Here is a 23848-nt window from a genome sequence, read left to right as displayed (position 1 = left end):
GAATTGAATTGAATTGAATTGAATTGAATTGAATTGAATTGAATTGAGTTGAATTGAATTGAATTGAATTGAATTCCGAATTGAATCTATCTGAAATAAATGATCATAAAATAAATCAAATTGAATCTTATTCCATAAGTTGGTTCTTTTAAGCCTCTACCTCCTCACACTTGACTGTTTTTCTTGTGTCATAGTTGCAAAAAGCAATTCCAGCGAATACCATTCTTCACTTCACTATTTAATCTTTCCCTTCTTAAAAAAATCCATATCAATAAAACGCTTTTTTCATACAAAATGACTCAAACTCACTCCTGCTTCTTGCAAAATTTCTCAATATTTTAACTCGCTTTCCTATATATAAAATTATTACTAATTTGCGACCCTGTTACATCCTATAAGATTTCCAACAGCTTCCTTCTTTAAATCGCTTTTAATGAACTCCACTTTCTTTATTCAATTAAAATCTTTAATTATGCCCCCAGGACATAGCCACGAAATTGCTGTCTGTCGCCTGCTCATCGAACACTTTCCACGTCAATTACCAACAACGCAAACTGTCTTCTGCTTCATATAATGAAAGTCGAGCACCCTACAGTATTTAAAGCATTAATGAGTGGCAATCGAATCAGAAGATTCGCTTTCGATTGCTTCATTTCAATGGACTTATCTATATTTTTAAGGCTGCTTAAGAACTGGAAATCCCTTAATCCAACAGCAACATGCAGTGCACCCCACGTACAATGCTCGCACCACCGCCAATGGGTAGATTTTCCGCGTTCAGCTTAAATGAAGTGAGGGAACATAAGAGAAAAGAAAATATTGCTGTAAGAACGCAGTTTATTCAACCCTGCAAGTGAACGCAATCAGGCGGGCTGCTGGCGAGCACGCCGCAGCAATGATTACGTGGCGCATTTGTGGCATGCAACGTATTAGCACGTCTCAAGTGTGCCAAATAGCCGCCACCCTCACGCAAAGCGAAGGGCTGGTAATAAAAGAAAAAGCGAGTTATTTATGCAACGAAATAAAAGCAAATATCACAAAAATACATAAATACATAAATAAAATATCGGCGTCTATAATTTCCCTACTTTCTTACTCTGTTTGCGGGGGTGTGAAAAATTAAGTCGCAATGCTTTGTTGTTTTTTGTGCTTCCATGTGTATCGAGACGAGATGCATACGTGTGGCACGTGGTACGCATAGAAATCGCGCCAATTGCGCTGCTTGAGGTGAATTGCCAACCATACATACATACATACATATATACGCAACCTTATAGATATGCGTGCGTACAGCCGCAAATAAAGAAGCTGTTGCATGTTTATAGGCGTTGAGGCGTACAAGGTAGCTTAAGTGCCCAGCGTAAATGCCAAATAAGGGTAGATAACAAAACGCAACGTACTTTATGAGGTCGCCGATGTGTGCGTGGGTGCGCCCAATTCGTGTCAGCATACTCAGCTGAATCTGATGAATATAAAGTTTAAGGCGCGTTAATTGCATGTTTTCAAGCTACAAGCGCTCACACGTACATAGCTTCATTTTATGCCCATTTGCATGTATTTTAAAGTCATTTGGAGTTTCTTAAAAAAAAAAACAAATATACAAAGCTGCGAAGGCGTGCAACAATAAAGGTGATATACTTCACTTTTCCTTCCAAAAGAGGTGTGTTCAAGTTGACAGCAACAGAATTGTTTTTCTGTGTTTTAGTACTACGCTGCTAATGAGTGAGTGCCCGCCACATGTCATAAACTTCTTTTAAAGCATTCATGGGACAGCTAATTGAAGGCTTATATTTACATATTTAGTGTACGTAGAGAGCAACGATAATTTCAGTAAAATTTTCTAAAAACACATATATCTTTAAATTACAGGCAGTGCCTTCTAGACGCGCATAAACTATTATAATCTAAATATTTTTTTATGCCCGCGCAAACAATGCCATTCTGCTCTTCAATTCAATGGGTTGAGTATGTAGGTATGTACATATGTATGTATAAGTATATAAGTAAATACGCTGATAAACTAGACTAAAAAGAACCTCGAAAGCGGAGAAAAATGTTGTGGTTTTATGTTCGTTGGCGGCTTGAACGCACACCGGACGTAATTAGCAGCAATGCAGCTGAAATGCAGAAAAATATGTTCAGAAAAAAGGTGTCTGCCCAACAAAGCGAAAAGTCTTAAAGTATGTAATAAAAATGTGAAAAGTGGAAATGCTGTTTGAGCAGCAAAATATTTGGTGCGGAAAATCGTTGAAAGAAAGGTAAGAAGAAATTACTACGAGTATCTTTTCACTTTAAAACATGTTCTTAAATAGACTTTAGAGCGAAAATGACCTGTGAAAAGCAGGGCTGAGGTGCTTGAAGCAACATTAAATAAAAAAAAGGCCAAATTTAAGCAAACAAATTTAAGTAAAATTAATTGGCTATTTTTTGAAATTGAGTTTTTCATGAAATGTTATTTATACTCCTGACAATATAAGGACCATATATGTATATAGTTCTCCTAATTACAAAAATTTCAAGTTATTGTTTTTTTTTTCTTCTACAAAATGTTAAGTTGTGCTTATATTATATTCATGACATCTTACCTCATACTCTACGATATCAGATTAGGTTAGTTTAAATAGGTCAGGTTAGAATGGCGGCGAAAATCTTAACACTGAAGTGGCAATTAAGTGCCGTATTGATGCCACAAACCTCGCTATGTGAAAGCCACACAGTGTAGTGGATGAAATTGAATTTGTTGCTGATACTTATATGGAGCAGATCTTACAAATATTTTAATGGTTTTCCTACTCCTCATGAAAGCTGAATATCTAAAGAAGGTACTCAACTGTTTCATGTCCAGTTTCATTCACACAGCCTCTACATAGTTGGTTGTAAGCGATTTCGCAGTTCTGACCTGATGCCATGCGCCACTTATGCAGCAATTGATGACGATTTTGAGATGGATGAGATCTGATACTTGATGGAGGTCAATGTGGAACCCTCCTTGGCTGATTCATCACCAACCTAATTTCTGAGAAAGTTGCGATGATTTGGGCCTGACTACTAGCTTCATTTCAAAGAGAAAATACTGACCAATAAGCCCTGTATTAAGTATTGTAGACGCAATCGAGAAGTTATACCACTATGTTACATTTTACTGTAAGTAAAATAAATAGTCACTTTCACCAGAATTCGGTTTTAGGTCTTTTACATGTCATTTGAGCAGTATCAGAAGGTAAATAGACAAAGCGTCATTTAGGTCAAGGCAACTTGGTCGCACCGTACGAGATCCAAAACTGCGGCCAAAATTCGAAGCTTTAAAGAAATGAGCTGGAATTTGATGCTAGGGGTTTTTCGGAGTCGCTAATTACAAAATCGCTGGCAGAATTACAAAATTCAAAATGCTGGATCCAGTATGGCGACTGGTAAATTCAGTTTATTCAGTACCTAATACTTTTCTAAGTACCCTCTAATAGGTTTAAAAGCAGCATCCAGCAGCGTGTTATTACTGCTTCTTTTAACAACTCAAATTCTCTGATATTTACAAAATTTTCTACGTATTTTACTAACTTTCAGACGTAGATTCCATTTGGTTTTATAAGATTTTCTTTACTCGAAGGACTTTTACACATTTACAACATTTCCCTTGGAATCAACCCAAATGTAGTGCTTGGACGAAGGCCGCATTCCGACTGAAAATAAAGAGTGGACTTGGAATACAGGCCGTTACCGGGAACGGGTTTCGCTTCTTAGAGGATCCATTTAGCCAACTCAATGATGAAAAAGCCCTATCTAGAAACTTTTGTTCCCCCAATTTCGGCTGCACTTTTGGATTTCTACCTAGTAATTTTAAAGGTTGCAAGAGGAGCGAAAGCTTTTTGGTAGCAATTGTAAGAAATATTTCTATTTGTTCTGTTTAGTGTAGAGGATAGAACGATGTTTGGTTAAGAACTTAAGTGTCACCAATATTATTTTCAAAGGTTGTAACATAGGTAACATTCAGTCAACATGCCGTGAATACAAGGAAAACCACACGAGGAAGATGCAACGCCCTTTTCTAAGAGAAAATTTATCTTTTGTCTTCAGTTTCTACAATCGAAACAAAGTTCGGAGTTTAGATAAGAATCTCAAACTGAATGCCAGCTTTAGGCTCATATTGATCAACAAAATATAACTTAACTTGGAATTTAGACGGCCTAGAATTTCAGTCGATATACAACGAAGTTTCTTTTTTGTTTCGAAATGGCTCTCAAACGGCCACTTTATCTTAAAATCTTTTTATTTTCGTCCGAACTGTGTTCTTAAGGCTAATGCATAGCCAATTTCGCTCAGAAGATTTCTCTACCTCAGAGAAAGTACCTACAAATTGCATGATTCTACGAAGATGTGATTATTATTAACTTATTTTATTTCATATCTCACATGCAATCACTTTTTGGAAGAGATATTTGATATGTAGCGATTACACTTCAATAGTTTTATTACAGAAATCTGATAGAAAAGGAGCCAAAAAACCTTCTGCTATAAGCCAGTCATTAGTTGGAAACTGCTTCACGGACTGCATCGTCTGGTAGGCAAAGCAAAAATTCTCATTAGTCACAGCCTAACGCTGGAGCAGCTGCTTCTCCATAGCGCTACGAAAAACAAAATTAAATAAGAAAAAAACTATTCGACAGCAAACGATGTGTGGCACGTCTAATTAAATGTGTTGCGAGACAGTAATTACAATAGTAATTAAATTAAAAAGGCGAGAGAAATTTCACTGCCGCTGGTAAATGACGCGTGGCAGCTCGCTGCTCATTACATGGAAATGGCAAAAAAAACTAAAAACAAAAACTGTGGAAATTGGCACATCAACAAGCGAAGCTAAATGCTTAGGCAGTGCAGAAAAAATAAAATAGCAAGCGAAAAACACTGACAGCAACACTGCCACGCCAAATAAGGAAGTAACTGCGCACCAAAAACAAAAACGCAAATACCGCAAATGAAATCGAATTTTCCGAACGTGCAACAAGCGTCGCCGCACACAACTTATTTATTGACAATGGTAACAACTAAACTGCCGCACAACAAATAGACAACAATAAAATGTGCCACATTAATATGCAGCGCATGTTGCAACAACATAATTTGAATTGTGCATTAACGAAATGCGCGCAACGACAAAAATTGGCCGCCGCGGCTGGGAAAACGGCCGAAAACAAGCGAAGATAAAATAAATCGCAACAAAAGCAACAGCAGCAACAACCACATGAACACACAACAGTTTATCAGCAAAAAAAAAAAATAACGGCAATCGGCAACACATTTTCGGCGTATTATGCAAATGTTGCAAGTAGCGGTCAAAATTGCTACGGCTGCTGCTTTGACTGGCGTCGCAACGAGCCAAATCACTACGCCGCACCATTTAATTGAATGTGGCAACCATAAATGGCGTTGCCAATTATCCATACACCGATGCGGCACTCGCAGCTGTTATTTACCGTTGCATTGTTGCCACAGCGACAGCGACCGTCACAACGGTACATATGAAGCAATTGTCTTTTTTCGCGCCGTGTTTGTGTGCGCGCGCAACATGCGTTTGTTACTTGCGCGCCTGTCAATTATTGGGCGCAACATGTTGCAACACACGCACGCGCGCGCAGGCGCTGGAGGCGCAAGCGCAGTCACAGCCGCACAGTAGTGGCAGTCGTTCAATGGATTGGCCATTCAATTCGATTTTTGGACACCTGTGGGCAGCACTCGGTGACAACGTAACAACAACAACAACAACAACAATAACGACAGCAAAACACTGCGCGCCACTGCACTGGCCTGACATGCAACGGTGCGTGCTGGTTTGTGCGTTGCGCGTTGCGCGTAGGTGGTGACGTGCTGCCGCCGCTTGTGTTTTGCCTTGTACCTATGTATGTATGTTGTGTGTTGTATGTGGGTGGGTCGCCGCCGGCTGGTGTTGGCAGCCAACAACGTGACAATATTTTCAAATATATATTTTAGCTAAAATTAATTTTTATTTGCTATTTTTATTTATGTAAGTTTTAACAGCACTGGTAGCGAAATTGGCAAGCGTGTCACTTGGACATGTTGAAAGTGAAAATATGTTGTTTTATTGCAGAGGCGTTGACAACAACAAGTGAAAATGTGCGAAAATTTTAATAAATTTTAATGTAGAGAAAATCCTTCTTGTGCGAAGGCAAATATTAAGCAAACCACTACAGTGCGCGGAGAAAAAGTATTTTGTGAATGGAAAAAAGCCTGATGAGCGTAATTTAAGACGATAAAAGCGTTTATATGGCGTTGTTTAAAAATAGCGTTCGTTTATTCATATTTACATACATAAGTAAGTAAGTGGGATAAATGATCCGAAAAAATTTTGTGACCATGAAATCTTTTTATCAAAAGGATTCATATTTCAAATCGCTAGCAAGACTGAAAGTTTCGAAAGTTTAGTAATAAAAATATTTTTTAGGGAATTTATAAAAAGGAAACCTCTCGACTTCGTTGTGAACATCGTATCATTAAACTTCTGAGTCCCATATCTGTATATGGACCCAATATTATGGAAATGGTGGCAAGAAATAAGGCTTCGAGATTATGGGAAAACTAAGAAAATTGAGAAAATGGACTTATACACAGATTTAAAAAATATACATATCCATTTCCACCGGAAGATGGCCTACCTTCCACGGAAGTAGACCTTTTCTTAAGACTCTACTCCGAACAGATTTGCTCGTAGAAAAAAACGTCCGTTTATTTTTCACTTTTTTTTTGCAGCAGGCCCTCGAAAACTACTTTTTAAATAAATAAAATCAAAAAGATGACGATTTTGGTAAAAAACGAAGTCTATTTGAAAATTTGTGATCAATTATCATATTTTTATATTAACTCTTCAATCTTATTTCAATAAACGAGCAATGTATATAAATATATATGTATATCCATAGGGTTCTCGGAAACGGCTCTATTTTGATGAAATTTTGTGTTAATGTTTTGAATTTTAAGGTTATCTAAATAGGTATTATCTCCGATATGACTCTTATAAGGTTGTCACCTATTCAAAATTAGTTACAAATTAATTAAAACATCATAATATAGGTATCAAATGGAAGGTATTTTAAAAATCCCTAATTCAAAAAAAAAACCTAAGTGAGGTTGCCATCTATTTTGAATAGCACATAAATTTAGTTTTGTTTTTAGAAAAATAGGTAAAATATTACTATTTAGGTGTACCAAAATAAAGGTCCTTAAACAATGCTTTCCCTGTAAACAAAGTGTTATCCCTTAGGCTAATAGTGTAAGGTTGCCACTTATTTTCGATTCTATAAAATTTATATAAAATATCGCAATATGGACATCAAATGAAAAGTATTGTTGAGAAAATATTTTCGACCAGGGTTGCCACGCTTCCATGTAACACAAATTTTTACTTTGTTGTTAGGGTTGGCACTTAAATTTAAAAGTAAGAAATTTTCTTACTTAATAGATGCCGAAATCCAATTTTTTTTTTGCATTTTTATTTCCAAAATACTTTTTTAAAGCTATCCAAATGATATCCAAAACCCTGAAAACTGTATTGGCACTGAGTTTATAATAAACGTCAGTCAATTTCAGGAAACAATTATAAATTTTTTAAAACTACATATATTTTAACATTTATAATAAAATATATTTACAAAGAATCTAGTCCACCACTAAATTAAGCTCTGGGAACGCCATACCCATTGGATAATGATTGTAGTAGGAGCTAACGGATTATATTTCTAAAGTGACACACAGACATAAGACAGCCTCAGTGAGTAATGGGGGCCTTACCATTGCTAGGTTAGTGCATCCGGTCGTCTCGGTTTTAGTACAGCCCCGCGTATCTAAATCAAAATAGTATGGGACCATACTTGAGGCAAAAAATTCCCGATAGAAAAACAATTATCGAAATCGGTTAACGTGATCCAACGAATTGATAACCTTCTAATTTTTTGAAGTCGGTTAAAAAATTTTCCGACGAATTGATAACCTTCTGAATATTCCGACGAATTGATAACCTTCTCTTTTTTTTGAAGTCGGTTCAAAATAGTGTCTTTTTTCAAAAAGAAAGGAACATGACGACAAAGACTATTGTAAGTGTAAGGCGCATAATCGACTGGCATCCGACCCACAGATGGGAAACCTTTTCTATCTGGTCTGGGGACCATAACACCTGACAACGGCGACAGTAATGTGGGTCTCAGTACTCCGTCGCTTGGTCAACCGTTCACAGCTGCTGTCAAAGGAAAGCTAGTTTTGGATGTGAAAGGCTCTTCGGGAAAAGCAAAACCACCAAGTTCTATTTGTCCTCAACAGGATAAAGTGGAATAAGGCCTTAGGCAAAATCTTCCTAACTAACTAACACTAAGCAGTCTCCGCTGCAAAACATCCTGCCCGCCGACCTAATTTCAGAAGTCTACTAAATAAACTGATTCTGAAGTTTTTTTCCGTTTTCCTGGTGGAAGAAGACGTTGAAAACACATTCATTCAGGAGACCTGGCTGTAAAATGGGAGGCTGAATAGCAACGAAGCTTTCTACATGAAATGGGCGGTTAACCTAGGCCGTGTTGTGATTAAATATCCAAAGCTCACCTAAATTGACAGCTTTTTAGTGGGTGAGACAAAGTGCTTGCCATAACGTTTTTTTTTTGTGGTGAAAATCGAAAATCTGGATGGCTCTCAGATATATATACATATGAATTTTATATTTGAATACATAGTATCGCACGGACCACCATTAATAATGACTTGGCACTTAAAGTTAGAAAGAAGCAATCAGAAGTTGCAACACTGTCCCCGATAATGCCTCACCCCATATTCACAAGTACATACATATATTTTTCATTCCACATTTCTTTTTCCCCATTACCAAGCCAATGAAAGTCAGTTGATGCTAAATAATAAATGGACACTTTCCCATGTCTTTGCACATAAAACGCATTACATACATACATACTTCCTTTATTGACTTTCTTCATTCAAAACTAAATTACCAAAGTGAGGAGCACACACACACACATACACACCACCAACTAACTGTACGTTTATATGCATTCGTCTTCATGCAGTGCAGTGCATTCTTCATCGACGACGAATGTGTGTCTTTGGGGCAGTTAAGTGCATTCATCATTGCATGCCTCATCACGTAAATTTTTATTTATTTGTTGGTATTTATTTCCTCTGTCCCCGGATTGGCTTTGGGCTTTGGGAGTGAGAAGAGGAACTTAATGTGTCGTCTCGTCGGCTCACTATTTGCGATACTACCCATGACCTAGTTAATTTGGGCCTAAAACGCTGTAGCACTGTTTGCACTACCATTACGGTACCACATAAATATTGCACGCATGCGCAGCGATTACATTTCGAATGTGAATGTCTGAATGGCTGAATGGCTGAATGGCAACGTCGACAGGTTCTCAAATTGGTTGTAATGCTGTTTTTCTTTTGGGTTATGTTAGTTTGCGCTGAACAAAAATGGAACGAAAGTATGAATATGGGAAAGTGGAGAGGGAATTCTCAAGCTTTTAGTTTCGAGTGTTGAGATGCAGAAAGAAGCAAACAAATTAATTTCATCTTCAGCTTTTAAGTACCATCATGCTTCTACGTATGTAGATAGCATGTAATTTGTAATTTTTTTATTTTCTCTGTTTCGCTTGTCACGCCCCTAAAAATGCAATTCGTAATGAGTATTCTTATTTTCCGCGAAATTGTAGCTGAACTACTCTGCACGGAAGTATAACAGCCAGCTCAGTCAAGTGCATTTCTGGTTGTGCACTTTAGTGCAAAACAGCTGCGACATTCCACTGTTAGCCGCCGACCCCACCACCGACCAGCTGGAGCCCTAGTTTTTGCCATACCCACATCGATCACTCAATTGGTGAATGAGTTTGTCGGTCCGCTTGAATGGTTGTTCAGTTTTTTGTTTTTTTTTTTTGTCGACTGTACGCAGCAATCAGTGCCCGCCATTAATCACTGGCTGCGTTCGGTAATTTTTGTGCAGTTATTGCATTTTCGTAACGCAATTGTTTTTTGTTTTCGATTTTTTTGGTTTTGTATTCATTAATTTTAAGCGTTGGCAATTTATTTCACTTGGCACTCTAAATGCGCAAGCCATGTGTGACACTGTAATATGTCGCATTATAGTTTTTTTTTTGCTTTTTCTTTTGTTGTTCTTGCTCTGGTTGCTATTATTAGGCTTTTCAATTTCGTGCTCATTTTGGATTTTTTTTTCGTTGCTGAAATTTTTGTTTGCCATTGCATTCTTGGCCTTTTCGAATTTAATGAGGAAGTGTTTGTCACTGCACGGCACTGCAGCAGCGGCAGCCACATTAACTCCACACACACACATCCCCGCTTCAGCAATGTTCTCATGAGTACGGGCAACATCCTCATTGTTGTCAACATTCTCGCTGTGTCAGCTGCATTCTTTGCATGCCATCACGCGCGTCGTTACCACTCAGCGCGGCAAAATGCGCCGATCAATCAATTCAATTGAATTTGCATGTTGTTCCCATTTCCAGTTTAATAATATTCTTTTTTTTTTTTTACTTATTTTCAATTTAAATCGCTATATATGTAAGCCTGTTGCTTGTGTAAAGCGAGTAGCAGCAGCGTTAACTTCATTTGCATATTTATTTTTCGCGCTTTGCTAATTGAAAGATTCAAATCTCGTTCATAGAAAAAACAAAAATAAAAATAAGACACTGCACGCGGAATACATACATATGTACACAGCACATAGTCATGCAACATTAAATGTTGCAACCAAGCGAGAAGTGCAAAATTGCGACCAGCATTGAAAGTTTTTGCATATTCATGCTAATGTAGAGATCACATGTATGTATGTACGTGCGTACATAGTCTACTTAGTAGTAAAAAAAAAATAAAAATAATAATTGCAAATGCAGTTTCTAAATAATAGTGATTTCAAATATGTCTGTGGTCTACTTTCAGTGGAAAAGTTTGCATGTGGCGATGGTCAGCTCATTTGCCATCAATATTAAGAGGCTGAGTAGACCTTGCATTGGCGCCAATTTCGAACTTTTTTTCGAAGAACTAAGAGAGACCCTGACAATGGAACAATGTAGCAATAACAACAACAACAAACAGCTGGTTGGTTGATTTTTCCGACAGAGTGGAAACATTTTGATTTGGGAACGAATTTCCGTTATCCCTTGTCAAGTCTCGTTTGGAGACAAACCGGTTTCGGCAATGTGTAATTCTTCGTTCTGTATACAAAATAAATCAACAACTATTTTGCTGCTGAATAAGTTTTCTTTACTAAAGTCTGTCCAAAATCAGCCTAAAACTGAAAAGTTTAAAATTGACTCGGCTTCCCCGTGACATGCCAGTTGGACAGCGTCTGTAGGTGTTTAGCGTTGGTACCTGCCGACGACAGGCTAACCTCAACGTACTTAAAAGCACAGCGGATCAGCGCCCCGAACAAGCTGGCATTATCGGTACCAATTGGAATGGACACACTAACCACCTAGGAAGGGGTTCGAAGCCTATCTCAACCTCTGCAGCAGTTTGGATCCGGCACCCTGTTGCAATGCAACTGAATTTCCATGCCACTCTGGACTGGTGACCATCGAGGCACTGTAATTGTTATTTACAATGTCAGTATAGATTAACCAAAATTAAAAAAATTTTATGTCCAAAACCCATAAAATTTGGATATTAAATGTATACAAAGCTTGAAAGAGTTTTTTTTTTTTTACTTTTAGAGCTGTGCTCATTCTCTACTTTTTCGCTAGAGTAAAAATTACAACACATTACAAAGCATTTAAAAGGTAACTAAAATTCCCATAAGCCGTACTTTCACGAAATATTGGCTTTGTTTATTTCCTGTTAGTAAAAATATGTATGTACTTACAAATGAACTATATTTTTAGACAAAAATTTTCCATAAGTATATTTGTAAGTAATGAGCCGCATAAACATTTGTCGTGCAACATGATATTCGCCAGTCACTTGCAGGACGACTTCCCACGCACTTTAGTAAATAATAAATATTTTCAAAACTCTACAATAGAAATAAAAAGAAATGGCATGCCAGTCGCACAAATTTGTCATGTCCGCCCCTAAAAAGGATCGTATTTCATAAAATTGCGTTCAGGCAAGCAGGTAAATGGCAGCGGGTAAGGCGATCGATGTAAATACTTATGTATGAAACCATAGCGAGACACTTGTCATATTGCCAAATAAATATTTGTAAATATGTATATGTATGTATATGTTTATAAATTTGCACTAGTTATGCAAAATGTTTTGCGCATTTCCGCGAATATTTATATAAAGTTTAAACGCCTACATATATACTTTATTGAAATGCTGCATAATTTTTGCGTAACAGCCGCAATTTGAATTTGACAGCCACTACAATTGCATGCAAAATTACATAATTTTCATAGCATTTGTGTGAAAATGCTGCGACAAAGCTTGTAAGTGTAAATAGTCCACTACATACATAGCTAATCCTAACTTGCAGCGGCTTCGAAAAGAGAATAACGCGATAGGTAAATTTTTAAATTAGATGCATTTTTGAATTTCGCTTACTTCAAACATGCACCAATAAATTGGGGGAAATTTGAATAATAAAAGACTAAGTTCTTAAGACATACCGTCGCCCGTATGCCAGAAACATGAATGTGTAAAAATGGAAATGTTGGGAAACAAGCTTGAAAATTTTATTTTTTTACGAGACTTAACTCTACATTTATGCAATTGAAATTGTAAAATATGTGGTTGCCGTCTACCCGTACGTATCCTGGCATTTGGTATAACATAGATCAACCAAAGGTTAATCAAGTCAACCCAAAAACTCAAATCTGATAAATTTGCACATTTGTGCTTTTGGCATAAGGGCGACGATATGACAGTCGGATGATACAGTGGAGCGATGACTATAAATGAACTGCTGAGCTTGCAAAGCAAGTTAACTCCTTCTTATTGAGAGTTGCCATGAATTTATGTGAGGCTTAATATTAAGTACAAACAACAATTTAATTTTTTGTATTCATAAACAGTCAGCTGTTCGATTAGCTACAGTGATGGAAAAGTTGGTACAATAAATTTAAAAAGTACATTCGGTACAAACACACAATTTTAGATACATTTGGAATGTAGTCAAATAACTTTTCAGGAAATAAGTTCTTATTTTTATTCACATTTCAAGCATTTCCTGGTGTGGGTTACTTGTTCAATAGCCTACCCTCCTTTGTATAGGGGCATACCAATGTCAGATGTAAGAATTCGGAGGAAAGCGGTTCCCTTCGAACTGCTCGAAGACTTTCTTTTCATAGCCAAATTTGTTTGTGTGCCATTTCACAACACTCTTGTTTACTTTATCACTTTGGACGGGTATAAGGAAAATACTGTCCAAATTTAAATACCTTATTAGTTTTTGGTCTAAGTTTTAACAAAGTTTTATATAGGTATGTAAATAGATTACATTAAGTAGCTAGCTAATTACCTACTTGAAATATATATTGTCTAATCCCGCTTTCATCACATTGCCCAAAGTTGAATAAGAAGAATTTTTCCAACGTTCCAGTTCGAAACAGGAATTTTTTATGAATGGAATAATAACTACTAAATACGCCACGAAATCAAATACTTGTATACCTTTACACATTTCACACCTGAATACACTTTGCACTTTCTTCGCCGTTCGACAGCTTTTGAGAAATTTTCTGCTGCTTTTGAAAGCTTTATTTTGTATAACTTTAAAATGGTTCTTGCATCGAATATGAAGCAACTCAAATAATTACTATAAAAGCACAGGACAACGGAAAGCTTTAGTAGGCCATTATTAAGAGAGAAGGAGAAAGAGAGCGAAAACTTAACACACACTTGCCTACATTTGTTGATGTGTATACGGATGTTAAGAAAAGCAAAGCCTTTTAGCATAGAATCCTTGCTGCTGCTTGCCACTGCTATCATCCCCCATAAGTCAAGCGATTTTTGTTTGCAAGGATGCTCTCGCAGTTTCGCCGTCTAATATTTCCAGCAACGTCTGGATAAGGAGGCACATGAGCAGAAGTTATCTAGCAAACAACAAACAAACACTTCAATTGAGCGTTGAGCTTTGAAATAAGCAAATGACAATGGAAACAAGTGAAATAAATACGTACCGACTACTCAGACAGCGGGCGCAAATTGCGAGAGAGAGATTTTGCTAACTAGGAAAAGGAACTGCATAAGAAAAAAATACATTTACACGATTTTCATGTCTAGCCGAAGTGTTGAAGTGAATTGTAGACGAAACGAACGGAAAACGGAATATTTTGCATTTGATTCTTTGCTGAAATTAATTGTAAAATTGATTTAGAAATAAACTCAAAATTCAGCTGTGCGTTTAGAAGTGTGTGAACTGCGATTTGTGGAGTTAAGAAAAAATTTATAACTTTGCATAAATAAAATAAGCCAACAGAAATTTTGTGAAATCTGAGTAGAGCAATTACACCCACTCTTGCCAGGATTTTACTTATCTACATTATTACATTGAGGTTGCTGTTGCCAACCATCATCCCACACTCGCGTCCCGGCTCTCATCTCAGCAACTCAGTCGTTTGAGCGCCACAAAATGCGAAGTCGCACAGAATTGGTGACCACCACTTTCGAGGACTCCGAAGAAGATTACAGCGAGGATGATGACTCTGAGGAGGATTGGCGTCCAGCCGCTTCATCGTCGACTAACAAAAATGGTAAAAAGCAAAAGCAGGCACGTGCTGCTGGCACCACTGGTGGTGGTGGGTCGTGTAGTAGCAGTGGTGGCGGAGGCGGTGGCGGCGGTGGCGGCAGTGGCAGCGGCAATGCAGCTAAGCGTGGCCGCAAACGCAAGGGTGCTCCGAGCGCTGGTGGTAAACAGCAAGCAGGGGCGACTAAACGAAAGGCGCCTGCCAACTACGAGGAAAGCGATGAAGATGCTGATGACGATGACGGCGCTGATCTGGATGAGGATTTGAGTGATGACGAGTTGGACGATTATGAAGACTATGACGCGCAAGCAACGACTGGTGCTGGTGCTGCCGCTGGCGCTGGCGGTGCAGCATCCGCAAAGAAGGGTGGCGCTGGTGGTGGCGGTGGCGGTGCCGGTGGTGGCAACAATTTGCCGCCTAAGAAGCAATTCACAGAGAAAACAAGCACAGCCACCACCGGAGCAGCAGCTGCGGGCACTTCAACGTCGGGGGCACATCATTCGATCGAGTTGTTGTTGTACAAGCGCGATTTGAACGAGGATTACTGCAAGAATAATCGATTGTGTTTATGGCGCAAGGATGATAATAATCTATTGCAGAAATACATACGCGTTAAGACCGCACCAGAAGAGCTACTCTTCACGTCCAGTTCGGTGGTGAGTAAACGCACACATTTGGCTCATTATATTCAGTTCTATTCGAAAGTTTAAGTCTAACTAATTTCCTATCTTTAGTATTCCAGTTGGGATGACAAACGCTTATCCGATTTTGTAACTCTTAATGTAACAAGCTTAGATCCAAACAATCGGCGCGTAAAACTTATGAACACCGCTGAATTAACGAAATTAGCCAAAGAGCAAGCGAAGAAGAATGAACAGCAGAAACTAAACAAACGGAAACACAATGACGGCGACGACAGTGATGAGGACGGTGCCGAAAATGACGAGATCGACGAAGAAGAAGACGACGACGAATTAGATGACGAAGATGATGATTTGGACTACGACGAACCGCTAGAGTCTAAGCCCAAAAAGAGTGCTAGTAAAATAGCACAGAAGAAGGGGGGGCCAATAAAGACTGGTATGAAATTATTGAAACGAAATGATAGCACTGATGAGAATGACAATGAAGAAGACGAACTCGATGAGGAAGACATAGATGATGATGATGATGATGACGATGATGGCGAAGAAGATGATGACCTATAAATGGCTGAACGGAAGCACAATTAAATAGTGTTTAATTAAAAGTACTCGTAACAATTAATAACGGTTTTTAAAATTTAATTAGTGGAAGTTAAAACCAAAATGCATGTGAGTGAGTAATTTTGCAGCTCACTACATATAATACAGATACATATGTACATACTTATATGGAGCGCTGCATCAACGATCGTTACGTCGCTGCTCCTCGAGTTGTCTGCAGTCCTAGAAATATTTCATAGACAGACTTCATTGTAATGAAAAAAATTCTCATCTCTACTGAGTAGCAGGTTCGATGGATAGTTTATTTTGTCAGCACATGAGACTTTCGTCTTTCAACCCAATTGACAAATCCACTAACTAAGGGAGTAGTGGAGTTTTGGCCTCTGTCTATTATAAAAAATTACTTACATTTACATTGCGTCTTTTTTAAATGTTGGTCAAATGCTTGTTATGAAAAGTATTGCCAGAACATGGTTACTGGTTAGGACCTTTTGTATTGTCAACGACGATAGTTTTGTATGCGCAAAAGCATAAGAAAACTCAAGCCAAATTAAAATTTAGTGGAACCGAAATTAAAAAAAATTATCTAAGGTAAAAATGAAGATAAGGAGTAGGGAGCTCAAAGTTAGGCTAAGTTTGTAGGATGTCTTCTCAAAAATATCGAAAATTTGCAAAAGTTTAATGAATACCTATGTTTATATATATATATGAATGAAATCAGAAAACGCGCATACATACATTAACAGTGCGAAAAAATATTTTTGTTTTTTTTTTTTTGGATGCAGAGAAGTTGATGACAATTAAAATGGTTGTTAATTTATTCAGTACTATAAATCGAAACAAGAGAATACTTTTGCCTAAAATTTTGGTATTTAGAAAACTAGACCTAACTGTTTTGGTAATTTAAAAACTGGACAAATTTTTTGGGTAATATAATAACTGGACATACATTTTTTTCATTCAGTAATTGGACATATGTACATATGTTTTAGGTCATATAAAAATGGGGCATAAAATTTTGCTCATTTAAGAACTGCAGATAAGTTTTTGGTAATATAAAACTGGCCGTAATTTTTGGTCATTTAAAAACTGGGTATAAACTTATTTTTATTTAAAATCTTAATATGAATTTTTGGTGCATCAAAAATTTAACAAAATTTTTCCATAAAAAAAAACTGATCATAATCTTTTCGGCACTTTAAAAACTGCAACTAAATTTTGGACATGAAAGGTCCCTATATACCTGACAATTCTAGCCACTTTTTTCTGTCCAGTTTTTTTCGCTTTTACCTGCTATACCTACACTTTATTTATATTTCAAAGACGTAAGGATACATATCCGTACATGCGTATATTCTTATATTTTTTTAAAAGTTGTGTTTTTTTTTACTTGACTTCATATTCGGCTTTTAGAAGGACGAAAACTTATGACCAGCATATATGTCCACATTTTAAATTACGAAAAATGTAGTATATCTAGTTTTTATTTTCAAGGCATTCGCATTAAAATTGGTAAGTTAAAATAAGAAAAAGAAGTCTTCAGACTATTTGTGAATTCAATGTTTATTATAAAATAATATTTCTAATGCAAAGTAAGCAAAAATTAAGAACTGAGGATGTTGTATTTTTGTGTATGTATGTATAATTAAACACTTTCAAAATCACAAATAAGAACGCACAGTATATAACCATGGTTGCCAAGAGCCAAGAATGTATGGAACAGATAAAATGCTCCTAACTAATGTAGTGATATTTCTGAACAATGTAAAATATTTCAAAATAAAATATGCCAACGAATTTTTTTCAAAAGGAAATTTACTATGCATTGGACTTTCACCTTAAATCAAACTCACCACACCAGCAGTTGAGTAAAAACTTTCAGAGCCATAATTACTGAGTTGGTAAATACTGAACACACAAAGAACTGCGGTGCGGTGAGAGGCCATGGAGAGGCGAGGCTGTTCGGCTATCTTTTCAAAATAAAGGATATAATCCTAGAAAATAGGAATGACATCAGGCTACTTTCCGGGTACCGACTGCGATTCCACTTGCCCTGATTAAGTGTGAACAAAGAGTCAAGGCATTGTCTTGAAGACGATGAAACTTCAGAACATATTATCCGTTACTGACCGGCGTTGGGCAGGCAAAGATTGATCCATTTTAAAGCTGACGTGGTCGAACCCGAAGAATTCGCCTACCAAGGCCCTGTTAGGATTCATTAGGGAAGCCGAAGTTGTGTTAGACACACTGTGTCAGGGACATTCTATTTAAGAGATATCCGAGCACCAACTAAGGAACAATCTCAAACATAAAACAGTTTGAGTAAAGGAGGCTTCTTTAGCAGTCTTCAACATTATTGGAGCACCTTTTTACCTGCAACAGGACGCTAAGCAGAGCACTTCAGTTCTTTCTCTAAGCAGAAGGTGTGGTTTCATTTCCTTCAACTATTTTCTCAGTCATAAATGAATGAATGCATGTACATTAGGGTGCTCATTAAAAATCAAATGAACGATTTTTTTCAGTCTCACCCCTTCAAACGGTAATACCACGGTCACCGATATCACATACAAATTTTGGTCCCGATTGGATACAGTTAAGGCGTGTCGCACAGCGGCCAAAGTTCAGATTCCTCTATCCAGACTCAAACTATAAAAAATTTATTTTTTTGCCAACTCATACATAAAATCGATGCTACCGTAGTCGAAGATATCACTTGTAAATTTAGGTCCCGATTGGAATCGGTTAAGACGTCTTCATAGGATAGTCTGAATTTTGACCCCTGTGCGCCACCATGCCTTAACCGACTCCAATCGGGGCCAAAATTTATATGTGATATTTTCGACTACGGTAGTATCGACGTAGGGGTTGAGGCTTAGGAAATCTGATATACAAATTTGCTTCCTACATTTAAGGACCGCCCTAATATATATATATTTAGTAATTTTTTCAGTTGCTCTTTTTCTTTAGTTCGATGAAAATGTTAATTTCCACACTCGAAACTAAGAATCCCTTGAGGGATCCATAACCCATTAAAAACAATGATTTTTACTAAAAAAGAAAACTATTACATACATACGTACATATATATGTTGCTATGAGTTTTATGTAGCTGAATGAAGTCGTTGAGCCAGATGCATCATCCATGTCAGCAGCAGCAGCAAAAACTTAAAGGCAGCAGGCAGCATTTTAATGAGTTAACATGGAATCTCTTCGTTTCACTAAGTGCGCGCCTACATATGTACGTATGTACATATGTATATAATTATGTATGTATGTATGTATATGGGTTTTTTTTTTTTATTTGTGAACAACTGCATTCAGCTGACCATATGTTGCTCTTTTTTAGTTGAATCACTGACACAAAAATACAAAAAAAAAAATATTTCAGGAGTCAATGGTTTTTATGTGTAAGTCAGCATTTGAATGCAAAAGTATGTATGTATGTATGTATGTGCGCGTGCGTGGCACAAATGCAAATGCGTTAAGCTTGTCATTTTCTGCAGCTCTTACATACACACTCATACATACTATGTATGTTTATGTGTCTTTATGTGTCCAATTGTTTTTTCGAATGCATCACACAGGCGCCACTCGGTCGCATTGTGTGTCATGGCTCTTGTTGCATGCTCTGACTACATACATATATACTCGTAGTATTTGCGATTTTATGCATTGCATTCAAAGATGCATAAATATTTCTGATTAATTTTTCTGTAATTTTTTTTTTTTAACTTTTTGTCATTTTAGACCTCTTAGTAAATTTTATTTTGCCACAAAGCCAGAAAGTGTCTGTTGGAGTTCAATGCATTCAATGCTAAATGATTGTGTGCGGTACAATGACCAGCAAATGTTCGCATTAGAGTCGATATTTTAAACTGCTTGACGGTATTTAAGAATGACAGATATCTGGTATACGATTATTATTTTTGTTTGTGGCTTTGGTCAGTTTAGCTAATCGGAAATACAAACGCCTAGATTTGCAAATGTACACGCTTACATAAGTACGGTTTTATTTTATTTTTATTGAAGACTTTTCTTCCTTTTTTTGTTAAATTCAAATACATAATGAATGTATAATTTTATCTTACCAATGATATATATATTACTACTCGTAAAATTGGGTGCATTGTTGCGTACATACCTGAAAAGATAAGAACCAAAGATTGATGTTATAATTCGATTTTATAGAAGAAAAACTAATCAGTCTATATGTCTACACAAGTTTGAATGTATTAGTATGGTCCCTAAAATATCAAATTCATCGGGCACCGCTTTATTTTGTTGAACGTACGTACAAAATAAAGATCTCTACAAAAATTTCAAAAAAAAAAAAAAAAATTGGGGTCGCTACCAGGGTTTGAAAATTTTGACTTTTTTGTAAATCGCAAAAATTCGACAAAATTTTCACTTTGACTAGCTGCAACTCTGCGAATTTATAAATAACTATGAATACGTTTAAATAATATGTCAAATTTAACAGATTCCAGATGAAATTTTGTAATTTTTGTGGATGTTTTTCTTTTGTACTTAGAGCAAAAGAAATGGGTTCTCCATACAAAAATTTAGATATTGATATTTTTAAGGACCACCCTAACAACAATGCATTATGTCAAAATATTAGATGATAATCTAAAGCTCATTTTTTTTTATGCAGCGTCTTATACAATGTCTACTCCTGGCTTCGGACTCATCCATTTATAACATTTAATCTCCTTCCGCCATGTATGGGACATTACTTCTATTAGCGGTGAAATAATATTAATTCCATACACAAACCCTCATCAAACATGCTTCATACTAGTACATCCTTACATATATATTAACTCATAAATTTGCAGAATCCCGCGCTCAGACAGTTGTATCATTGACCCGAAACCAATGAACTTTAATGGCAGCACAAAATTACAGTTAATGCATAAATCCATCAAATTCAATTTATACAGCATACATACATAAGTATTATGAACATATACATATCTACTCATAAGTGTGTATTAGTATATTCCCCTTTTATTACTCAGCCCTGCACTACTTTTGTTGCTTGTATCCATTCGTTGTTCATCTGTTGTGGCACCCGTCCACATCCATACTAAATACATACAAGCAATCCCCCTTAAATTTTTTAATAGCCATTCTGTGGCACAACAATTAAGCCATTCATTCAGCTAGCACATTTGTAGATTTCTGTTGCCACTGCTGCTACAACTAAAGATTAACATATAAAGCTTTTATTGTGTGTTGCATGGGTTGTACCTACTCCTAAGAGAACGGCTAGGGAGACGTGGTTACAATCCAAAAATCACCTATATGTACTTACATATAAACATATGTAGTATACATAAATATGTAACTGTAGAATTTTAAGTGCCCTATCACAAAAAAATACATTTAAGAAAATAAAATTGATCAACTGCATATGTATGTAGGTAGGTATATACACAAGCTTTTAAGTGCCGCTTTAACGATGGGCAATTCTAAAGACTGCAAATTGTAAAAAATATTTACATACATACATACATACATATAGGCAGAAATACTGTATCATTAGATACCTTCATTGCAGCTCAACGCAACAGAAACTTTCTGTGTTCTACAAAGTGATCGGTGCGTGTCGATCGGCGGCACTCACATACATACATCCTATACTATACTAGAACGTACGCACACACTTACTCTTACATAAATGTCCATTAGAAACGTGTGCCAGGTTTAAGTTATAGGTATTTTTTATGTATAATTTTTATTGGTTCTCAGTTGCATTCATTGGTCTCTGATAGCTTTTACCATTTATATTTGTGATAAGTACTTCGTGGCTGTAAAGGCATCTCGTAAATATATTTTTATTTATATAACGGGACCTTTAATGTATTCAATTTAATTTTACAGAAAGAAAATGCTTCATATCATTTTAACAATTAGTTTTAATTTAGCAAGGCGAAGCATTAGTGTAGTCTTCTTAAAAAATTGCAATTCTGCTTGCATTTTCAGAGAACGGAGGAAATAATTATTTTATTTGCAAAGTACAGTTTTTCTTTAAGGTGCGATCGTTTGACATTATATATTTTTCTATAAATCTATTTGCTAATTACTTCATTTCAAAACCCTCTCCTTTGAAAGTTGGTACATTTGGGTGCATTACTACCCATAATACAAAAAGAAAAACATACGTACTCTTTTCCATTGCAATTAAATACAAAATGTAGATTTAAAAAATTGATTCTTTTTTTGTAATATATGTAAATAAAATTTATTTTTAAGAATATTTTTTTTCCCAGAAAATTACCTCAGATGACGGTATAAAAAGAATTATAAATAAATATTGGGCAAAGTTTTTTTTGGCTCTGCGGGTAATACTTCATGTAGGGATTCATCATAGGCCGGGTTAATTTGCTGTCAGAGTGGATAGTGATCGAGGATTCTGCTACAGGAGAGGTTCTATTTTATATTTTAAATCCGCCTGAAAGTCATCACAGTACGCCGGTAGACGCATGATTATGCTTAGTAGTAGTTGTTCCGTGTGGACGCCGACTTTGGTATTTAGATGCATCGCTGAAGACAGAACTAATGTTTGGGTCTTTATGCTTTTCCATTCGCTTCTAACGGGTATTCTTGGCGAAGATTTATTGTTAAAGCAGAACCGAATATTAGTGTAATGCAGCTTCTTGTATGTTCTAGGTTAGTTTCTAGATTTTTAGTGCGCGGACTGGAGTTTATTACGACAAAGGTTCGAGAAAATATCCTTTCCAATTCCCCTTTGGACATGGCGTTGTTCGGCGGTGGTCAATATAGCCCGAAGCAGAGAATGGACCATATCGCAACTAATAAAATTACTTTTTTTGTTTTTGTTTTTAAATACACATATATATCACTTCAAATTTAGCGGCTTTTGCTGCCGTAAAAGCCATGCTATAGTGAGGAGGGTTTGTTTTTTTGCATTTCTCTAAAGTGGGTGCGATATTAAATAGGGTTGCTTTACCTTTAATTCAAGAAATTTTCAATATACTTTTGAAATCATCAAAAAATACTATAAAGCTCCTGAATAAGTAACTGCTTCTTGCTGTCTGTTGCATATTTCGAGCCTTAATCGCCAAAAAGATGTAAGCGAAATTTTTTTCAAAGTTTCATTTTTGAAAAAATTGGCGCTTACCTTTTTTTGGCGGTTAGGGCTCGATTTGTTTGAAAATTGTTGTCAATGACGGAAGTCCTTTTAATACAGATCTTAGTAAAAAAAAAACCTACTCAGTTAACGCGAAACTTCCTTTTACTACAGCGGCTTCCCAGCACCAGCATTCGCAGTTCCACAAGAATCGAATGGTGGTGAAAATGTGCGCGCGTTGAGTGTAGACTTCAGCGTCACATTAGCCGCAAATGTAAGTGAAGTTAAACGAGAAGGCTGCGAATAGCAAAAATGAAAGCACTCAGCGCGAAAATAATGGAATTTATGGAGCTATTTAGGCATGGACCCCACTTTTTTGTGTATCTGCTTTCGTTAGTGTCCCCCACATTGTCAGAGCGGTGCGCGTAAGCGTCTTGTCTGCGCCGTGATTTACAATGTGTGTGCGCCTCTCGCACCAAGCCATACTAGCGCGTTGTTGGCTATTAATGATGACCGTTTTGGCTGCCACACGGAAACGCTTACCACTTTCGTGTGTGTGAGTGTACGATTTCTGTTTAATGTGAGCCGTTTACTACATTTATTTTTCAATTTTTTTCTATTTTTGGATACCCCCTTCACCTCAAGCGGAGGCCATTTTTTAACAGCACTCATGCATACATACATATGTTCCATTATCTGTCGCGCTTACCGCCAAACTCATTGAACTTTTCCCGCGCCACAATTTCCAGCTGCGATACCGTCTCGCTCGCCAGCGAATTTGTTGTGACATGTGTGACCGACATTCATCTTGGCGGCACATTCACTGCGCGCAAGCATAC

At 36.8% G+C, this 23848-nt stretch overlaps 2 protein-coding genes across 2 annotated transcripts in view; one reads left to right on the top strand and one right to left on the bottom strand.

Annotated features, from left to right (window-relative positions):
• The window catches only part of LOC118743328, a 241617-nt gene that overhangs the window by 112876 nt on the left and 104893 nt on the right, over nucleotides 1-23848 (bottom strand). The window lies entirely within an intron of this gene.
• On the top strand, nucleotides 13967-17727 carry LOC118743329 (nucleolin). Its single transcript, XM_036475927.1, has 2 exons — nucleotides 13967-15364; nucleotides 15443-17727. Exons 1-2 carry the CDS (start codon nucleotides 14594-14596, stop codon nucleotides 15914-15916), a joined length of 1245 nt encoding a protein of 414 aa, XP_036331820.1. The 5' UTR covers nucleotides 13967-14593; the 3' UTR covers nucleotides 15917-17727.

Source organism: Rhagoletis pomonella, unplaced genomic scaffold (assembly GCF_013731165.1).
Source record: "Rhagoletis pomonella isolate Grant_MI unplaced genomic scaffold, Rhpom_1.0 Rhpom_scaffold_00007, whole genome shotgun sequence".
Taxonomy (NCBI): Eukaryota; Metazoa; Arthropoda; class Insecta; order Diptera; family Tephritidae; genus Rhagoletis; species Rhagoletis pomonella.
This window is presented reverse-complemented; position numbering and strand designations above follow the sequence as displayed.

Bases quoted from the DNA above. Each gene is read 5' to 3' on its own strand.
- LOC118743329 (XM_036475927.1), top strand. From the start codon at position 14,594: ATGCGAAGTCGCACAGAATTGGTGACCACCACTTTCGAGGACTCCGAA. The intron at 15,365-15,442 runs GTGAGTAAACGC...TCCTATCTTTAG, and splicing joins TCTTCACGTCCAGTTCGGTG to TATTCCAGTTGGGATGACAA.